The following is a 17138-nucleotide window of genomic DNA, read 5'->3' on the forward strand; positions in this document are numbered from 1 at the left end:
AGCCAATATTTTATAACTATAAATGGAGTATAACCTTTAAAAATTGTGAATCATTATATTGTACCCCTGTAACTGATATATTATACATCAACTAAACTTCAATTTTTTTAAAAAAGCAAAACAAAACAAAAAAACCCCCAACCACCCAAACAAAAAACATATTAAGTCTATATTGATTCTTGTTTTAAATCAAACAGATATGGGTTTAAGGTCATTTAATCAATAAGATTTTACAATGCCTCAAGTATAGATAGAATGAATCTATGTTGTATGCTAATGGATTCCACTTTGAAGGAGCAATGTAGGCTAGTTCCTTTCCTAACCTTAATTAATAAGATAGAAAATCCTAATAAGGTTCATTAAAGTCCTGATAACCTAGTAACATAATAATGCTGGTTAATGATTATACTGTTAACAAATTTACCTTGTCTGCAATTTTACAGCAGCAGTCCATCCACAAGAAATCTTGAATTAAATCGTCATCTACAACAAAAGATAGCTATGACTTGTCTTTTGAAAACAGAAGGTTTCCTTTTGAAGAATTAATTTTTACAAAAGGAGATGATAAATGATGCTTAGAAATCAAACAAAATGGCAGGACCAGGGTTGTCCAAGGTGTAGTTTTCAGTTCTTTAGTGTGTTTGCCATTGCAAGCGCTGTACAAAAAGCTACTGCTTTATTCTTTGGCTTCCAATCTGATTTGCCTTAATATATAGCCCAGACTGGAGGAGGAATGATAGAAGTGTTTGATTTATTGAATATTTCTATAGCTCTTTTAGAAATATGTCTTGGGTAGCTCTAGATGAGCCTTTGTTGTTTTCCAAAATCAATCTTTAACAGGTGGAAATGGAATCTGATAAAAGATAAGTCTTTAAGATATAATGACTCAATGAATACTGTTTTCTAAATATGTTTTACTTTTTTTTAAACCACTTTCTCCTTTTAGGTACAGGGTATTTTTAGTTTTGGGTTTTCTCTCCTCCTACTTATCTCTGTCCAATTATCTATTATCCAAATACACATGAAAATATCTATGTAAAGGAGATTCATAATTCATTAGTTATTTATAACTAACATTTAATTTTGGAAAAAACTAAGTATGACAAAAAGATCAACAAACAAACATACTGTTAAAAAAAAGAATAACATCCAAAAAACAGGTCAGAAACACTCATTTCAATTTTAAAAGGCTAAAATATATAATCCCAAAATATATGGGTAGCTGTCAGAATATAATTTGAGAAAGATTTTTCCATTTCCCCCTGCATTTTAAGTTAAATAAGCATAACTTCTTGTTATATCCTAGAAATATCATCAATGTAGTCAAATAAATGGAAAGTTCCAAGTACTCCTTTTTTGAGAATAATTAATTTCTGCCTTGTTAATTCCATTTCTATTTCTTAAATTACCTAAAATGGTAGAGCCATGTATTTTCTCTTATTTCTCACATTCAGTTACGAATAATAATAAAGTTTGTGGGTAATAACTTCGCTCTACTCTTAATAAAGAGAGGAAACTTTTATTAACAGCATTCTAGATCCTGACAAGGAACATCTTTATAGTTCAACATTTTCTACCTGTATTACTTACATTTTGTCTTCTATTATCTTATTTTGCTTTTCTTTAAATCTTAACCAGCTTGCCCTTTTTTTTTTTTTTTTTTAAAGATTTCTGTACTCTCAGCAGGGCAAACACTCTTGTCCCGAACTCTCTCCTCCTCTATGTATATGCTTTCCTCTATAAGCAAGGAAGGCTGTTACCTGGATCTACCAGACTGTGATAGCTACTTGATTTGATTCAGTCCCGCAGATACTTACCAGAATCCATCTATCCAACCCTTTATTCCGTCTACCTTACTGCCTTACCTCAAAAAACAAAAACCAATCCTCCTTCTTGGCCAGTAGAAGTACTATAAAGAAGTTTCTTTTTGGCTATGTTTAAGCTTATTAGCAAAGTAGCACTGTTTCATGATCTGAACAAATTCAAACTCAGTTTCATTATATGAGCATGATGATAAAGCATAGTTAATTTTTAATAATATTCCCCAGATATAATACTGAAACTTCTCTAGGTTGACTAACCTTGCCAGTTTGCTCAATTTCAGCACTGAAAGTCCTGGGAAACCCCTCAGGCCCAGTGACACTGGGTCAGTTGGCTCACCTGAGACTTTATGTAGTATTTATACTTTAGATCAAACAAAACTCATGCTATGACCTTGAACTGCCCAGAATTTACATTTGACACTTGAATTTAAGTAGTCTAAAAGCTAGATGATGAATTTCTACTCTAAAAGTAATCAAAACAAATAAAAATCCAGCATTGAGGGGAAAAAAAAAAAGGCTAAGGGGAAAAAAAGCTAATTTGGTTGGAGATAGAAAATGACATAGAAAATAACAGTATCTCTTTGATTATTATAAAAATGATAAAATAGATCTTATATTCTCATTTTTAAGTACTTTATAATTACCCCTATTACAATATTTTAAACCTACCAAATAATTTAAAGAAAGCAGTCATTTCCTGACGCTGTATAACTAGACAGGGTCCTTTGGGGCATTTAGACTTGTTGCTATTATGTGCATTTTTTTCAGATGCTGGCCAACTATCTTTAAAAATAGGACGCTTCAGGTTAATGGGTTTTTTAGGCTGATGTGATCTATTTGACCCTGATTTTACATGTACAGTGACAGTAGGTGGTGTCTCACAACATAGCTGATTATGCCTCATTTTGGTTTCCCACAATTCCTGTAAAAATAAAACACACAGTTATTTATCACACTCTTCTTCACTTCTATATAAAAACAACAGATTGGATGACACTATCAGATGCAGTCATAGGAAATGTTACTGAACTTGCTACTAAAATGTTAGTTATGACAATGACTCACATGAGAAACTGCTTTTAGAATTTAGTGCCAAGAAAAGCTATGCTTCCTTTGGGTAACTGATATGCCTTCTCTTCCCAAATAAGATCCTGCATACTATTTTGCTTTGACTACTAGGTAACTCAAAAACAAATTTTAAAGTTAATTATAGAAACTATGCTGAGTTTATAATCTATTTGCAGTATTCTTTTTTCCTGATAATTTTTATTCTGCTTGTATTGACAATTTTATCATATTATTATGTCAGCTCAAATTTTTTATACAATAAGGCAAACTACTTCCAGAACTAAATTATTAACAACATCAATTATTATATTAAAAAGCAATCTCACACACACAAAAAAACATTTTCTAACTGGTTAATTCCTTGATATGTTATAAAACTCACTGATTCAACAAGCATTGATTGTTATTTACTGAAAAGTTAAATACAATTCTAGCAAACAAATGCATGGTATAAAGTGCATTGAGGGATTCTCATAAATTGGTCACTTTAATATCTTTTTTTTTTTTACCATCTTTATTGGAGTATAATTGCTTTACAGTGGTGTGTTAGTTTCTGCTTTACAACAAAGTGAATCAGCTATACATATACATATATCCCCATATCTCCTCCCTCTCGCATCTCCCTCCCACCTTCCCTATCCCACCCCTCTAGGTGGTCACAAAGCACCCTGCTGATCTCCCTGTGCTATGTGGCTGCTTCCCACTATTTTACATTTGGTAGGGTCACTCTAATTTCTAAAGTTGTGAGTGTATGCTATGCTATTTGAGTGGTCAATTACCAGTGTGAATGAATGTAAACTGTTATGTTATGGACTAATAAAAATTGAAAAAGTTAATCCATCAATATGTAACAATATGCATAATCATTACCATGTTTGGTGGTAATTAGTTCACGTGATTACTAGTTAGCATACTTTTATGGTCAAAGTACTTATAGGGTAATAGGAAATGTAGTTATGAATAGCCAAAGCAGGAAACTACTCTAAGACCCTAATGAGAACCTCTGAATCCATAACTCACAGTGACCCAGGCAGCCATGCCTCCCTTGATGTTCAAGGAGTCAGGTACAGATTCTCCTTCCTGACCCTCAGAAACTTCCCTGCTGAAGGAAGGAATGGAAAATAAGATTGGATATAGTGGGGCTAGATCAGCACTGTCCAATATAATGTGAGTCACTTTATATTTCTAAAGCCACATTTAAAAAGTACAAATAAGTGAATTTAATTTTAGGAATGTATTTTATGTAACCTAGTATATCCAAAATATCATTTTAACATGTAATCAATATAAAAACGAATGAGATACTTTACATTCATTTTTTCATACTAAGTCTTTGAAATCTGGTGTTTACTGAAATCTGGTGTTTACACTTATAGTATATTTCAATTTTGGATGCTAAATTTCCAACAGTTAAAGTGAAATGTAGTCTTACCAAAACAATGATGTGGTATATAAGGGAAAAATATTTTACACTCCTTCAGTAATTAATTTTAAATTAAAGTAAAAATTCAATTCTTCAGTTGCACCAGCCACATTTCAACTGCTCAACAGCCACATATGGCTAGTGGCTACCATATTAGACAGTACAGGGCTAGATTATGAGGAACTAGGCAGAGTAAATTATATTAAATTAATTCTATAATTGCTTCTTCTCCCTCTATTTTGCTTCCCTCTTCTCCTCTCATCTTACTTCCTAGATCCTAAGGTCCAAGCAAATCGAAGGCAATTATGGAGTTGAGGGTGGGGGAGTGCTACAAACTCCATAGAAAGAGGAATGAGTGATAAATCGAGCCTTGAGACTTGTGTTAAGAACGTTTTGCTACTTCCCGTCCACCTCATCTGGGAGACAGCTGGAGGTCTCATCTGCATCTTTTTTTTTCCCCCCTCAAAGAAAGAGCAACCTTACAAATCTAGATGGAAAAAACTAAATAGTCAGGCTTCTCACATTGTGGTGTGGGGGTAGGCTTGAGGGAGTGGGGGACAGATGTGCTAGAATATAGAATAGCTGTGGCATATCTCCCAGGATGTCAGTTTTACTTAATGTTACTTAATGTTAAGTAACTTAAAATAAGTTGTTACTTAACTTATAATGTTAAGTAACTTAAAAGTGTTGCTTTGTTAAAACAACCTTGGATATATCATGAAATAGAATGCAAATTTTCTATCAATCAAAAAAATAAATATGTTTTACACTATTCTGCTTCATATAAAACTTGAGAAAACAGAAAGAGGAAATTCCTCAAATAGAGATTCACTGAGATTAATAACCAAACACTGGCAGGAGAGTTATGGAGAAGGAGCTTAAGGAGAGAAGCTATCAATGCAACATTTTGGTCAAGTTCCAACTTGAGGAGGTAACTTCTATTTTTGCTCTTCATTTAGACATACTAAATGAATGACAATAGTCAAATGAGATTATTATTATTTTTTAAGTTTGGCCGGCCGCGCGTCTTGCTGATCGATCCCATTTCCCTGACCAGGGATCCAATACGGGCCCTGGCAGTGAAAGCACCTAGTCCTAACCACTGGACCGCAGGAGAATTCCCAAGAATTTTTTTTTTTTTTAAGACAGGATTTTTCAGCACGACAGAAAGCAGAGGGACAGAGCCACCTGAGAATATACGTTAAAATACTGGAGAATAGACCTGGATTAAGACCTGATTCTCACTAGCGATTGGGTCTTAGGCTATTTAACTTCTGGGAGCCTCCATTTTCTCACTTGTGATACTGAGATAATAAAAAGCAGCTATTTTTTTTTTTAGAACCTGGTACATAGTAAGTATTCAATTAAAGTTACTTACTAGGCATTGTTAATAATACATATTTTGTAGGCTTAGTGAGGAAAGGAACTATATGGATAATGCACAGTGCTGAATGCTTAGCAAAATCTCAATACATGGCAGCACTATTATTGTATCTTTTTTACAGGAAGGGTGTCTTCGAAAGAAAAGAGGAGTCCCAATATGACAGATAACCAAATTTCACCTTAACTAATACATGTAATTTAAATGTTAAAATTTTATTGGTAACAGAGACCATAGGTATTTTTTTAATGTGCTCATGATAAAGAATAAAATTTGTAAAGAGACAGAATCTCAATTTTAACATAGCATGGGTTTATCAGTCTTTAAATGTTAAATTACTTCTAAAGTTTTTTGATTTTTTTTTTTTTTTAATAGAAGCTAGTTGGCCTCCAGTCGTACTGGAAATGTAAGAAAGGGACATTTATAAATTTTGATAAATGGGCCAAGGGCATAGCACCGAGATACAGCAGCTCAGGTCTCAGGATTCTGGTGCAGATGCTCCTGCGAAAAAAAGATGTGTTTAATGGGACGCGAGAAGAGGCAGGACGAACTCAAAATACCACTATCCGGCGCCCAGCAGGTTAAAGGCAGGCGGGCGGGCGGGCTGCGGGAAGGCACGAGCTCTTTCCTAAGGGCCTTCCTTCCCGAGGAGGGGAGAGCCCGCTGAGGAGAGGGCACAGCTAGCACTCGGGGACGCATCTTCCCCCCAACACCCCTTTGTCCCCTCCCCTCCCCCGCCCACTAGTGAGCACGACCAGCTGAGCCAAAGAGCACTGTGCCGGCGAAGCCCGACAAACCCGGCCAAGGGGGGCACCCCGCCTCCCTCTTTCTACTTCGCCGCCGTCCTCCGCCCCGCGGCCCTGCGCCGGCACCTGAGGGGGGGAACTCACCGGCCGAAGTGTGTGCGGAAGGGGCCAAGACGCCGCCGCTGCCTCACACACGGAGGGCGGCGTCGTTGGGGGCGAGAGGGTACGGAGGAACCAGGCACAACTCAAACTGGAGAGTTGCCGGCGAGGACCGAAGCCGGGGCGCGAGCGGAGAGTACCTGAGGAAAACCTAGGCTGGTGAGCGGGGGCCGTGCCGGCGGACAGCCTTCACCAGACGCCCCAGCCCTCAGACGGTTGCTCGCAGGTCACTCTACCGCGGCACTGCAGGCTCGGACACCTCCCGCCAACCCGGAGCGAAGCCGGCGCGGGCCAATCAGCGCGGGCCAATCAGCGCGCAGAGCCCGCCTCCGGGGGGTGGGGCCAGTCCAAGGCGCGCGCGCCTCCCTCCCCCCTCGCGCTGCGCTCGCAGCCTCAGCCGCCTGCCCACCTTTTCCCGTTACCCGGCCTTGCTTTCTCTCCCGGCAAGGTCCTGGTAAAACGCCTCGACACTCCCAGACCACTTCTTGCCTTCTAATGTAACGCCTTACCCTTCGACACTTACCAAAGTCAGGCTTGGATTAGAGCCATTTATCTTCCCTGCTGCGAGATAGAGAGGCCCTGCCGGGCTGGGACGTCAGGTCTTAACTTACCCGTCCCCCACCGCACCAGGAACACAAACTGGCAGGAACGCAGTAACCGGAGACGTCAGCAGCAGGAGGACGAAGAATCAGAGGTGAACTTCGCAGCAGCAATTGTAAATTACTGCTACGTTAAAATAACTGTAGAAACAGGGGAAGCGACAACCTAAACCAAAAAAGAATGATGTGAGCACCGTGGCTCTTTGTGAGAAGGGGTAATGTTATTCTATCCTGTTAAATCTATTGTTCTAAACTAATTTCTTCTACAGGAACCTTTTCTTTTTGACCTGGTGCCTGGGATGTAAGGTGCTTAATAAATGTTTGTTCAATGAATAAGTAAAAGGATTCTTCATAGCTTTTAAATTTTGTATGTGACATCTTTTACTCTTCACTTCCCTTCTATCTAATGTATAACCTTTTTTCCCCCTGTTAACGTATCATGGCCTTTTTTCATGTTGCTACAATCTTTCTAAATATTCTTAACGACTGCATAATAGTCCAGAGTGGATGGACCAAATGTAAATCATTTTGATATTTGCATTGCTTCTAGATTTTTCAGTTACCACAACTATCACACTTAAAAAGCAATTTGGCCTTGCGTATTTGTGGCACTTCCTAGCAATTAGTTCCTCAGTCTGAAGGATGAACATTTAGCCCCCTTCTTTCTTGGGCTCTCACACAGCTAGATGATGGCAAAAAATAACCTACATGAAAGAGGACACAATCTGCGAACTCATTTTTCCTTATAAGCGCCTTGGATATTTTCCCCATGGCCCTTAAATGGGGGAATGAACCAAGAAGCATAAACTGGTTGTGAAAACCTTAAATACTGATTCTCCTAGGAAAACACTGCTTTGAGCCTCATTCTCTTTCCCTGGTGGTTCTCTTTTCTGCAACTTATCAGGGTTTACTGTGACTACTAATTTCCAGCCTTGAGTACACAGAATGTTTACTGAACAATTAATGACTACTACAGGCATACTGCTTTGTTTTTGTGCTTTGCAGATACTACATTTTTTACAGATTGAAGGTTTATGGCAACCCTGCATAGAGCAAGTCTATTAGTGCCACTTTTCCAGCAGCATTTTGTCACTTTATGTCTGTCACATTTGGGTAATTCTTGCAATATTACACACATTTTCATTATTATTATATTTGTTATGGTGATCCATGATCAGTGATCTTTGATGTTACTATTTTAATTATTTTGGGTTACCACAAACGGAGGCCATAAAAGCAAACTTAATGCATCTATAGATGTGTGTTTTGATTGCTCCACTAACTGGCCATTCTTTGTCTCACTCCCTTTCCTCAGGCCTATTCCCTGAGACACAACGAAATTGAAATCAGGCCAATTAATAACCTTACAGTGGCTCCTAAGGGTTCAAGTGAAAGGAAGAGTTGCATGTCTCTCACTTTAAATCAAAAGATAGGCCTCTTTTCCATAAATGGGATTGCATATAAATTTTTAAAAAATGAAATATTTGATATGTACAAAAGAATATTAGTAACATATATGCAAGCTAAGCATACAACAAAAACTCGAGAAGCCACTGCCCACACAAAACGCATGAACCTAAGATCCAAGGAATAGAACATTAAACAATACTGTTGAGATTCTGTATGCTCCTCCTCCTCCCCTTACTTCCCAGCAGAGATGACTTTTGTTTTTCCCATCCCCCCCTCCCCAACTTACAGGATCTTAGTTCCCCCACCAGGGATTGAAAGTGCCAAGTCCTAGTCACTGGACCGCCAGGGAATTAATTCCCCCATTCCATTTTCTTTTTAGATTTACCGTATTCTTTTTTTTTTTTTTTTGCGGTACGCGGGCCTCTCACTGTTGTGGCCTCTCCCATTGCGGAGCACAGGCTCCAGACGCGCAGGCTCAGCGGACATGGCTCACGGGCCCAGCCGCTCTGCGGCATGTGGGATCTTCCCAGACCGGGACACGAACCCGCATCCCCTGCATCGGCAGGCGGATTCTCAACCACTGCGCCACCAGGGAAGCCCTACCGTATTCGTAAACACAAATCTTGTTTGAAAATTTAATACTTTGTATTCTTCATAGTTTCAAGATTTAGACACACTAATGAATGACAGTAAATCATTTTCATTCCTGTATAGGATTATTCTGTAAATATACCATAATCAATGGTTCTGTCAAGTCACTTGTTATTTTTTGCTATGAATGCTCTGAGTATTCCCATGCAGAGACCTGGTTATCAGCTGCTATGCCTCTGTAAAGCCAAATTAGTTATTTATAGCTTGCACAGGCTCTGATGAGTTGGTTGTCTGGTCAGTGCCCATGTATTAAAGTCAAATATTTTGAATACTACAATACTTCTGTTTATATATGTATGCCCCATGGTGCACTCATGTAGTTTTTCCATAAATGCTTTAAAGTGAAACTGATGGGTTTTAGAGTATGCGCAGTTTCAACTATACAAGATTATCAATGTTAAATTCATTTCCCAGGTAGTTTTACCAATCTTAAGTAAGAGTTTCCATTAGTCGACATCTTGCCAATGTTGTATTTTCAGACTTTTCGTGACTAGATTATCTTTTAGGTGTATTGTAGAGGACACCTTTATTTTCAGCACCGCTTTTCTAGGAAATGTTCTACTGAACCTCCCAAACCACTTGGGTGTAGGGATAGCAGCTATATTCATGCAATATCATCTCTCCCCTTCCTCACTCATTGGGAGTCATAAGGGCCGGCCCTTGATTCAAGCTGGGCAAAACTCCCTTCCTGGAATTTTGCACTATGACCAAGAATGCAGCCTGGCTGACTGCTCTTTTATATGGTAGAGATAAAAAAAGTCTTCAGAAGTATTAGGATGGAACAATTGTTAGATAGAAGGACTTTATAAAATTTCTCTCTAGAATAGTTTTCTCCACTGTACCTCACTTTTTTGCTCATTAATGAAAATATCTTTCTTGATTTCTCCCCATTCTTGCTTCTGCCTATGACATAATCCTTATTTGTTAAAATGAGGCAATAGCCTCTCCACTTTCAAGTTTTGATTCCTGGTTTTAAGTGTTCATATTTACTAGGTGACTTTTGAAACACAAAATGGTACACAAACTATATCACTTTCCTAAAAATATTCGAAGTGGCTCACAACAAAGATGACTTTAAGGTCAATAAAACAGAACCTAAATAAACTGTAGCAAAGGGGAGGCAAGAAAGTACCCATAAGGATCTTGGAAAGTTTGATTCTGAACAAGAGGCAACTTCCCCAATATGCCTGTCAGCAGCTAGCTGAGAAACGTTCCTTCAACTAACTGAACGCTGACTTTTCATACTTACCAATATTTTACCAAATAAGGATTACAGTTTTGATAACGAACTATTTTTGCCATATAGACCCAGATCAATTTTCTCCTGAGATTATTCCAGCATTCTTGTACGAGACAAAAAGCAGTTAGATGAAGATAAATAAAAACTGCAACTATATTATTTTTCACTAATTTCTCCAAAAGGTTACAGTGTCAAAATAGTGGTAGTAATAGTGATTTTTGAAACTCATTTGCCATTCATTAAACCAACATTTGCATACGTACTGTGTGCCAGGCACTACTCTAGAAGCTGGAGACATATCAGCGAACAAAAGAGCCAAAAAATCTGTCCATACATTCTAGTCACAGTTAGACTGATCTAGACCCAAAGCTTCTAAGGACCAAATAGAACAACTTTTTGAAGGAATGCCCAACATATTAACAGATCTGTACAGCAAATAATTGATTTTCTTTCAAAAATGGAATAGATCACAATTTGTGTTAATCTGTCAGTGAGGATACCCAAAGAGTTCGGGATACTCACTTAATAAAAGATTAGGGTCTCCCATGAAAAACAGGCTGTACAGTACAGTAATAGAAAGCTCTTTTTAAAAATATATATTTATTTATTTATTTATTTATTTGGCTGCGCCGGGTCTTAGTTGCGGCATGTGGGATCTAGTTCCCTGACCAGGGATCGAACCCAGGCCCCCTGCATTGGAGCGCCGAGTCTTAACCACTGGACCACCAGGGAAGTCCGAAAGCTGGTTTTTTTTAAACAAATATTTATTGAGTATGTATGGTGTACTGCTATAAAGTGGTGTTTTCTTTTTTAAATTTATTTATTTTTGGCTGTGTTGGGTCTTTGTTGCTATTTGTGGGCTTTCTCTAGTTGCGGCGAACAGGGGCTACTCTTCATTGTGGTGTGCGGGCTTCTCATTGCAATGGCTTCTCTTGTTGCGGAGCACGGGCTCTAGGCACATGGGCTTCAGTAGTTGCAGCTCGCGGGCTCTAGATCGTAGGCTCAGTAGTTGTGGCACACGAGCTTAGTTGCTCCACAGCATGTGGGATCTTCCTGGACCAGGGCTCAAACCCGTGTCCCCTGCATTGGCAGCCAGATTCTTAACCACTGCGCCACCAGGGAAGCCCTATTAAGTAGAAAGCTTTTAACCTAGATTTTTGATATTATCAAATTAATTTCAGTGGTGTTACCAGGCCCCAGCTAGAGATGGGCTACAGAAACCTGAGGCAATTATCCCAGGAGACAGGGATTTGTTTCTAAAACTTAAGGCATACACTGCATAACAGATGCATAACAGAGAATGGGACCCTCGGCCTCACATAAGTTCTTCTGAGGTATTGAAGTAGGTTATTAATTTTTAATTTGGTAAGTTGAGTAGTTTTCTTGAGTTCGACCAGAATACCATTTGTTAGGTGATTCCGCCCCTCACACCTGCATTCTCAGGAATCCTTATTACACTAAGAGAGCTAGAGACAGAGCTCATGTTTACCCCAAGAATGGTGGGGTAGGTGTCAGTCTGTTAATAATCTGTTGGTAAGTGACAGCATTTTCAGAAACTGCCAATACCAGTTTGAGAATCACATATTGGAGGTAGCCAGATATAAAGTTTCATCACCCCGGTTTTGTTTCCTCAGCTCTTTTTTCCTGAGAAATACACTAGGAGATTTAAGACTTAAGTTATTCCAGTTAAACGTATTACATACATTAAGGACTCCTCTGGACTACTTTCCCGTTGTACTGTATTCTGTCTTTGTGACTTTGTCAATAATCAGTGTTTATACATGACAGACTATAAATCAGTGTGCTAAAAGGCACACTATTGTAATAATAATTATAATTGGTGTAAAAGTCTGATAGCTTCACATGTTTAGTTGTGGTGTCATTGCTCTCTCGGGAAGAATTTTGGCCTGTACATCTACTGAATTACTCAGATTTAGGAAGCTGCAAAAATTAAAACACATCTTACTTGGTGAGCCCAGGCCAGGCTTGACTGAAAACCTCCAGGGATAGATCTTAGGTTCCCACCTTTTTGCAAGCAGTATCGAAGAAATGCTGATTTTCTTTCTGACTTACTTCACTCTGTATGACAGACTCTAGGTCCATCCACCTCACTACAAATAACTCCATTTCGTTTCTTTTTATGGCTGAGTAATATTCCATTGTATATGTATGCTAACACATATATTTGGAATCTAAGGAAAAAAAAAGGTCATGAAGAACCTAGGGGCAAGATGGGAATAAAGACACAGACCTACTAGAGAATGGACTTGAGGATATGGGGAGGGTAAAGGGTAACCTGTGACAATGTGAGAGAGTGGCATGGACATATATACACTACCAAATGTAAAAGATAGCTAGTGGGAAGCAGCCGCATAACACAGGGAGATCAGCTCTGTGCTCTGTGACCACCTAGAGGGGTGGGATAGAGAGGGTGGGAGGGAGGGAGACACAAGAGGGAAGAGATATGGGAACATATGTATATGTATAGCTGATTCACTTTCTTATAAAGCAGAAACTAACACACCATTGTAAAGCAATTATACTCCAATAAAGATGTTTAAAAAAGATTCAAAGGCAAAATACAAATTACAATTAATGCTAAAAGTTTGAGTCAAAATTATTGAAATAAAATCATTTTAGAAAAATAAAAAATAGAAAAAAAGAAATGCTGGATCTGTGAGCTTCAGGCAATTTGTTCTCGCTCCCTTTCACATACATACAACACACACCTCACAACACATTTGTAAATCTTCCACTCTATTGATACCCAAAACAATCTGGATTACAAGTAAGACTTTGTAACCACATTAGCTGGCAAAGATCCCTAAGAGGAAAAAAGATTTATGGCCACTTTTGTAAAAATAAGGTTTAATAAAAACACTGGCAACCTGTACAAGAAAGAAAATAGTAAGAAATTAGTTTATGATTTAATAAGTCAACCAATGTTAAGAGGTGGTAGCTAAAGGAAGTTTTGACTTTTAAAATCTCCTAGGCGGCCGCTGAGGTCTTGGGCTGCTGCCGCCTGGCCGCTGGCGAGGCAGGGCTCGGGCCTGGCCGGGCAGCTCCGGAGCGGTTGGGCAGGGGGGCCGGGAGGCGGGGCTGTGCCGCCCGCGGGGCTGGGACCCGAAGCGGTTAGAGCCTCGGAGGTTCGAGGAGCCCGAGCATTTCTGCTTTGGGACAGCCACGCATCTAATTCTGCAAAGTACTTTTATATGTAAAATTTGTAAAGGATCAGAACAATGCCTCCAAGACCATCATCGGGTGAACTGTGGGGCATCCACTTGATGCCAAGACTCCTAGTAAAATGTTTACTACCAAATGGGATGATAGTAACTTCAGAATGCCTCCATGAGGCTACACTAGTAACTATAAAACGTGAACTATTTAAAGAAGTGAGAAAATACCCTCGCCACCAACTTCAAGATTAATCTTCTTACATTTTCATGTTACCCAAGAAGCAGAAAGGGAAGAATTTTTTCATGAAACAAGACGACTTTGTGACCTTAAGCTTTTTCAACCCTTTTTAAAAGTAACTGAACCAGTAGGCAACCATGAAGAAAAGATCCTCAACCGAGAAATTGGTTTTGCCGTTGGCATGCTAGTGTGTGAATTCGAAATGGTTAAAGATCCAGAAGTACAGGACTTCGAAGAAATATTCTCAATGTTTGTAAAGAAGCTGTGGATCTTAGGGATCTCAATTCACCTCATGGTAGAGCAATGTATGTCTATCCTCCAAATGTAGAATCTTCACGAGAACTGCCAAAGCGCATACATAATAAATTGGAAAAAGGGCAAATAATAGTGGTGATTTGGATAATAGTTTCTCCAAATAATGACAAGCAGAAGTATACTCTGAAAATCAACCATGACTGTGTGCCAGAAAAAGTAATTGCTGAAGCAATCAGGAAAAAAAATTCAAAGTATGTTGCTATCATCTGAACAACTGAAACTCTGTGTTTTAGAATATCAGGGCAAGTATATTTTAAAAGTGTGAAAAGATGAATACTTCCTAGAAAAATATCTTTAGTTAGGTATATAAGAAACTGTATAATGCTTGGGAGGATGCCCAGTTTGATGCTGATGGCTAAAGAAAGGCTCTACTCTCAACTGCCAATGGACTGTTTTACAATGCCATCTTATTCCAGATGCATCTCCACAGCTACACCATATACGAATGGAAAAACATCTACAAAATCCCTTTGGGTTATAAATAGTGCACTCAGAATAAAAATTCTCTGTGCAACCTATGTGAATGTAAATATTCGAGACATTGACAAGATCTATGTTAGAACAGGTATCTACCATGGAGGAGAACCCTTATGTGATATGTGAACCCTCAAAGAGTACCTTGTTCCAATCCCAGGTGGAATGAATGGTTGAATTACAATATATACATTCCTGATCTTCCTCATGCTGCTCGACTTTGCCTTTCCATTTGTTCTGTTAAAGGCTGAAAGCGTGCTAAAGAGGAACACTGTCCATTGGCCTGGGGAAATATAAAACTTGATTACACAGATACTCTAGTATCTGGAAAAATGGCTTTGAATCTTTGGCCAGTACCTCATAGACTTGAAGATTTGCTGAACTCTATTGGTGTAAATGGATCAAATCCAAATAAAGAAACTCCATGTTTAGAGTTGGAGTTTGACTGGTTCTGCAATGTGGTGAAGTTGCCAGATATGTCAGTGATTGAAGAGCATGCCAACTGGTCTGTATCCCGAGAAGCAGGATTTAGTTATTCCCCTGCAGGACTGAGTAACACACTAGACACAATGAATTGAGAAAATGGTAACAGCTCCAAGCAATTTGTACACGAGATCCTCTATCTGAAATCACTGAGCAAGAGATTTTCTGTGGAGCCACAGACACTATTGTGTAACTATCCCTGAAATTCTACCCAAATTAATTCTGTTAAATGGAATTCTAGAGATGAAGTAGCTCATATGTACTGCTTGGTAAATGATTGGCCTCCAATCAAACCTCAATGGCTATGGAGCTTCTGGACTGCAATTACCCAGATCCCATGGTTCAAGGTTTTGCTGTTCAATGCTTAGAAAAATATTTAACAGATGACAAACTTTCTCAGTACCTAATTCCACTAGTACAGGTCCTAAAATATGAACAGTATTTGGATAACCTACTTGTGAGACTTTTACTCAAAAAAGCATTGACTAATCAAGGGATTAGGCACTTTTTCTTTTGGCATTTAAAATCTGAGATGCACAATAAAACAGAGGTTTGGCCTGCTTTTGGAGTCCTATTGCTGTGCATGTTGGGTGTATTTGAAACACCTGAACAGGCAGGTTGAAGCTATGGGAAGAGCTCATTAACTTAATTGACATTCTCAAAAAAGAGAAGAAGGATGAAACACAGAAGGTACAGGTGAAGTTTTTAGTTGAGCAAATGTGGCTACCAGATTTCATGGATGCTCTTCAGGGCTTTCTATTGCCTCTAAACCCTGCTCATCAGCTGGGAAATCTCAGGCTTGAAGTGTGTTGAATTATGTCCTCTACAAAAAGGCCACTGTGGTTGAATTGGGAGAACCCAGACATCATGTCAGAATTACTCTTTCAGAACGAGATCATCTTTAAAAATGGTGATGATTTATGGCAAGATATGCTAACACTTCAAATTATTTGCATTATGGAAAATATCTGACAAAATCAAGGTTTTGATCTTTAAATGTTACCTTATGGTGGTCAATTGGTGACTGTGTGGGACTTATTGAGGTGGTGAGAAATTCTCACACTATTATGCAAGTTCAGTCTAAAGGAGGCCTGAAAGGTGCCCTGCAGTTCAACAGCCACACACTGTATCAGTGGCTCAAAGACAAGAACAAGGGAGAAATATGCAGCCATCGATCTGTTTACATGTTCATATGTTGGGTATTGTGTTGCTACCTTCATTTTGGGAATTGGAGATGGTCACAATAGTAACATCATGGTTAAAGATGATGGACAACTGTTTCATATAGATTTTGGACACTTTTTGGATCACAAGAAGAAAAACTTTGGTTATAAACGAGAGCGTGTGCCATTTGTTTTGATCCAAGATTTCTTAACAGTGATTAGTAAAGGAGCCCAAGAATGCACAAAGACAAGAGAATTTGAGAAGTTTCAGGAGATGTGTTACAAGGCTTATCTAGCTACTCAGCAGCATGCCAATCTCTTCATAAATCTTTTCTCAATGATGCTTGGCTCTGGAATGCCAGAACTACAATCTTTTCATGATACTGCATACATTCGAAAGATCCCAGCTTTAGATAAAACTGAGCAAGAGGCTTTGGAATATTTCATAAAACCAATGATGCACATTATGGTGGCTGGACAACAAAATGGATTGGATCTTCCACACAATTAAGCAGCATGCTTTGAACTGAAATGATAAGAAACTGAAAGTTCAGTATCTGGATTCTATACTGCACTGTTAATAACTGTCAACAGGCAAAGACTGATTGCACAGGAAATGCACAATCCATGAACAGCACTGGAATTTACAGCAAGAACAGAAATAAAATACTATATAATTTAAATAATGTAAATGCAAACAGGGTTTGATAGAACTAATTCATTTCAAAATTAAGCTTTAGAATAATGTGCAATTTCATGTTATGCCTTAAGTCCAAAAAGGTAAACTTC

At 38.7% G+C, this 17138-nt stretch overlaps 1 protein-coding gene and 1 pseudogene across 1 annotated transcript in view; one reads left to right on the forward strand and one right to left on the reverse strand.

The window, feature by feature from the left end:
* SPDYA (speedy/RINGO cell cycle regulator family member A) overlaps window positions 1-2727 on the reverse strand; it is a 31890-nt gene extending 29163 nt beyond the window's left edge. The window contains exons 1-2 of the mRNA XM_059078285.2: window positions 2493-2727; window positions 425-483 (exon numbers count right to left, since the gene is read on the reverse strand). Coding sequence (XP_058934268.2) covers window positions 425-483; window positions 2493-2727 — 294 coding nt within the window. The remainder of the gene's footprint in view (window positions 1-424; window positions 484-2492) is intronic.
* Window positions 2728-13739: 11012 nt separating this feature from the next.
* On the forward strand, window positions 13740-16879 carry LOC131764964 (phosphatidylinositol 4,5-bisphosphate 3-kinase catalytic subunit alpha isoform pseudogene; annotated as a pseudogene).
* Window positions 16880-17138: the final 259 nt, after the last annotated feature.

Source organism: Kogia breviceps, chromosome 11 (genome assembly GCF_026419965.1).
Source record: "Kogia breviceps isolate mKogBre1 chromosome 11, mKogBre1 haplotype 1, whole genome shotgun sequence".
In the NCBI taxonomy this organism is placed as follows: Eukaryota; Metazoa; Chordata; class Mammalia; order Artiodactyla; family Physeteridae; genus Kogia; species Kogia breviceps.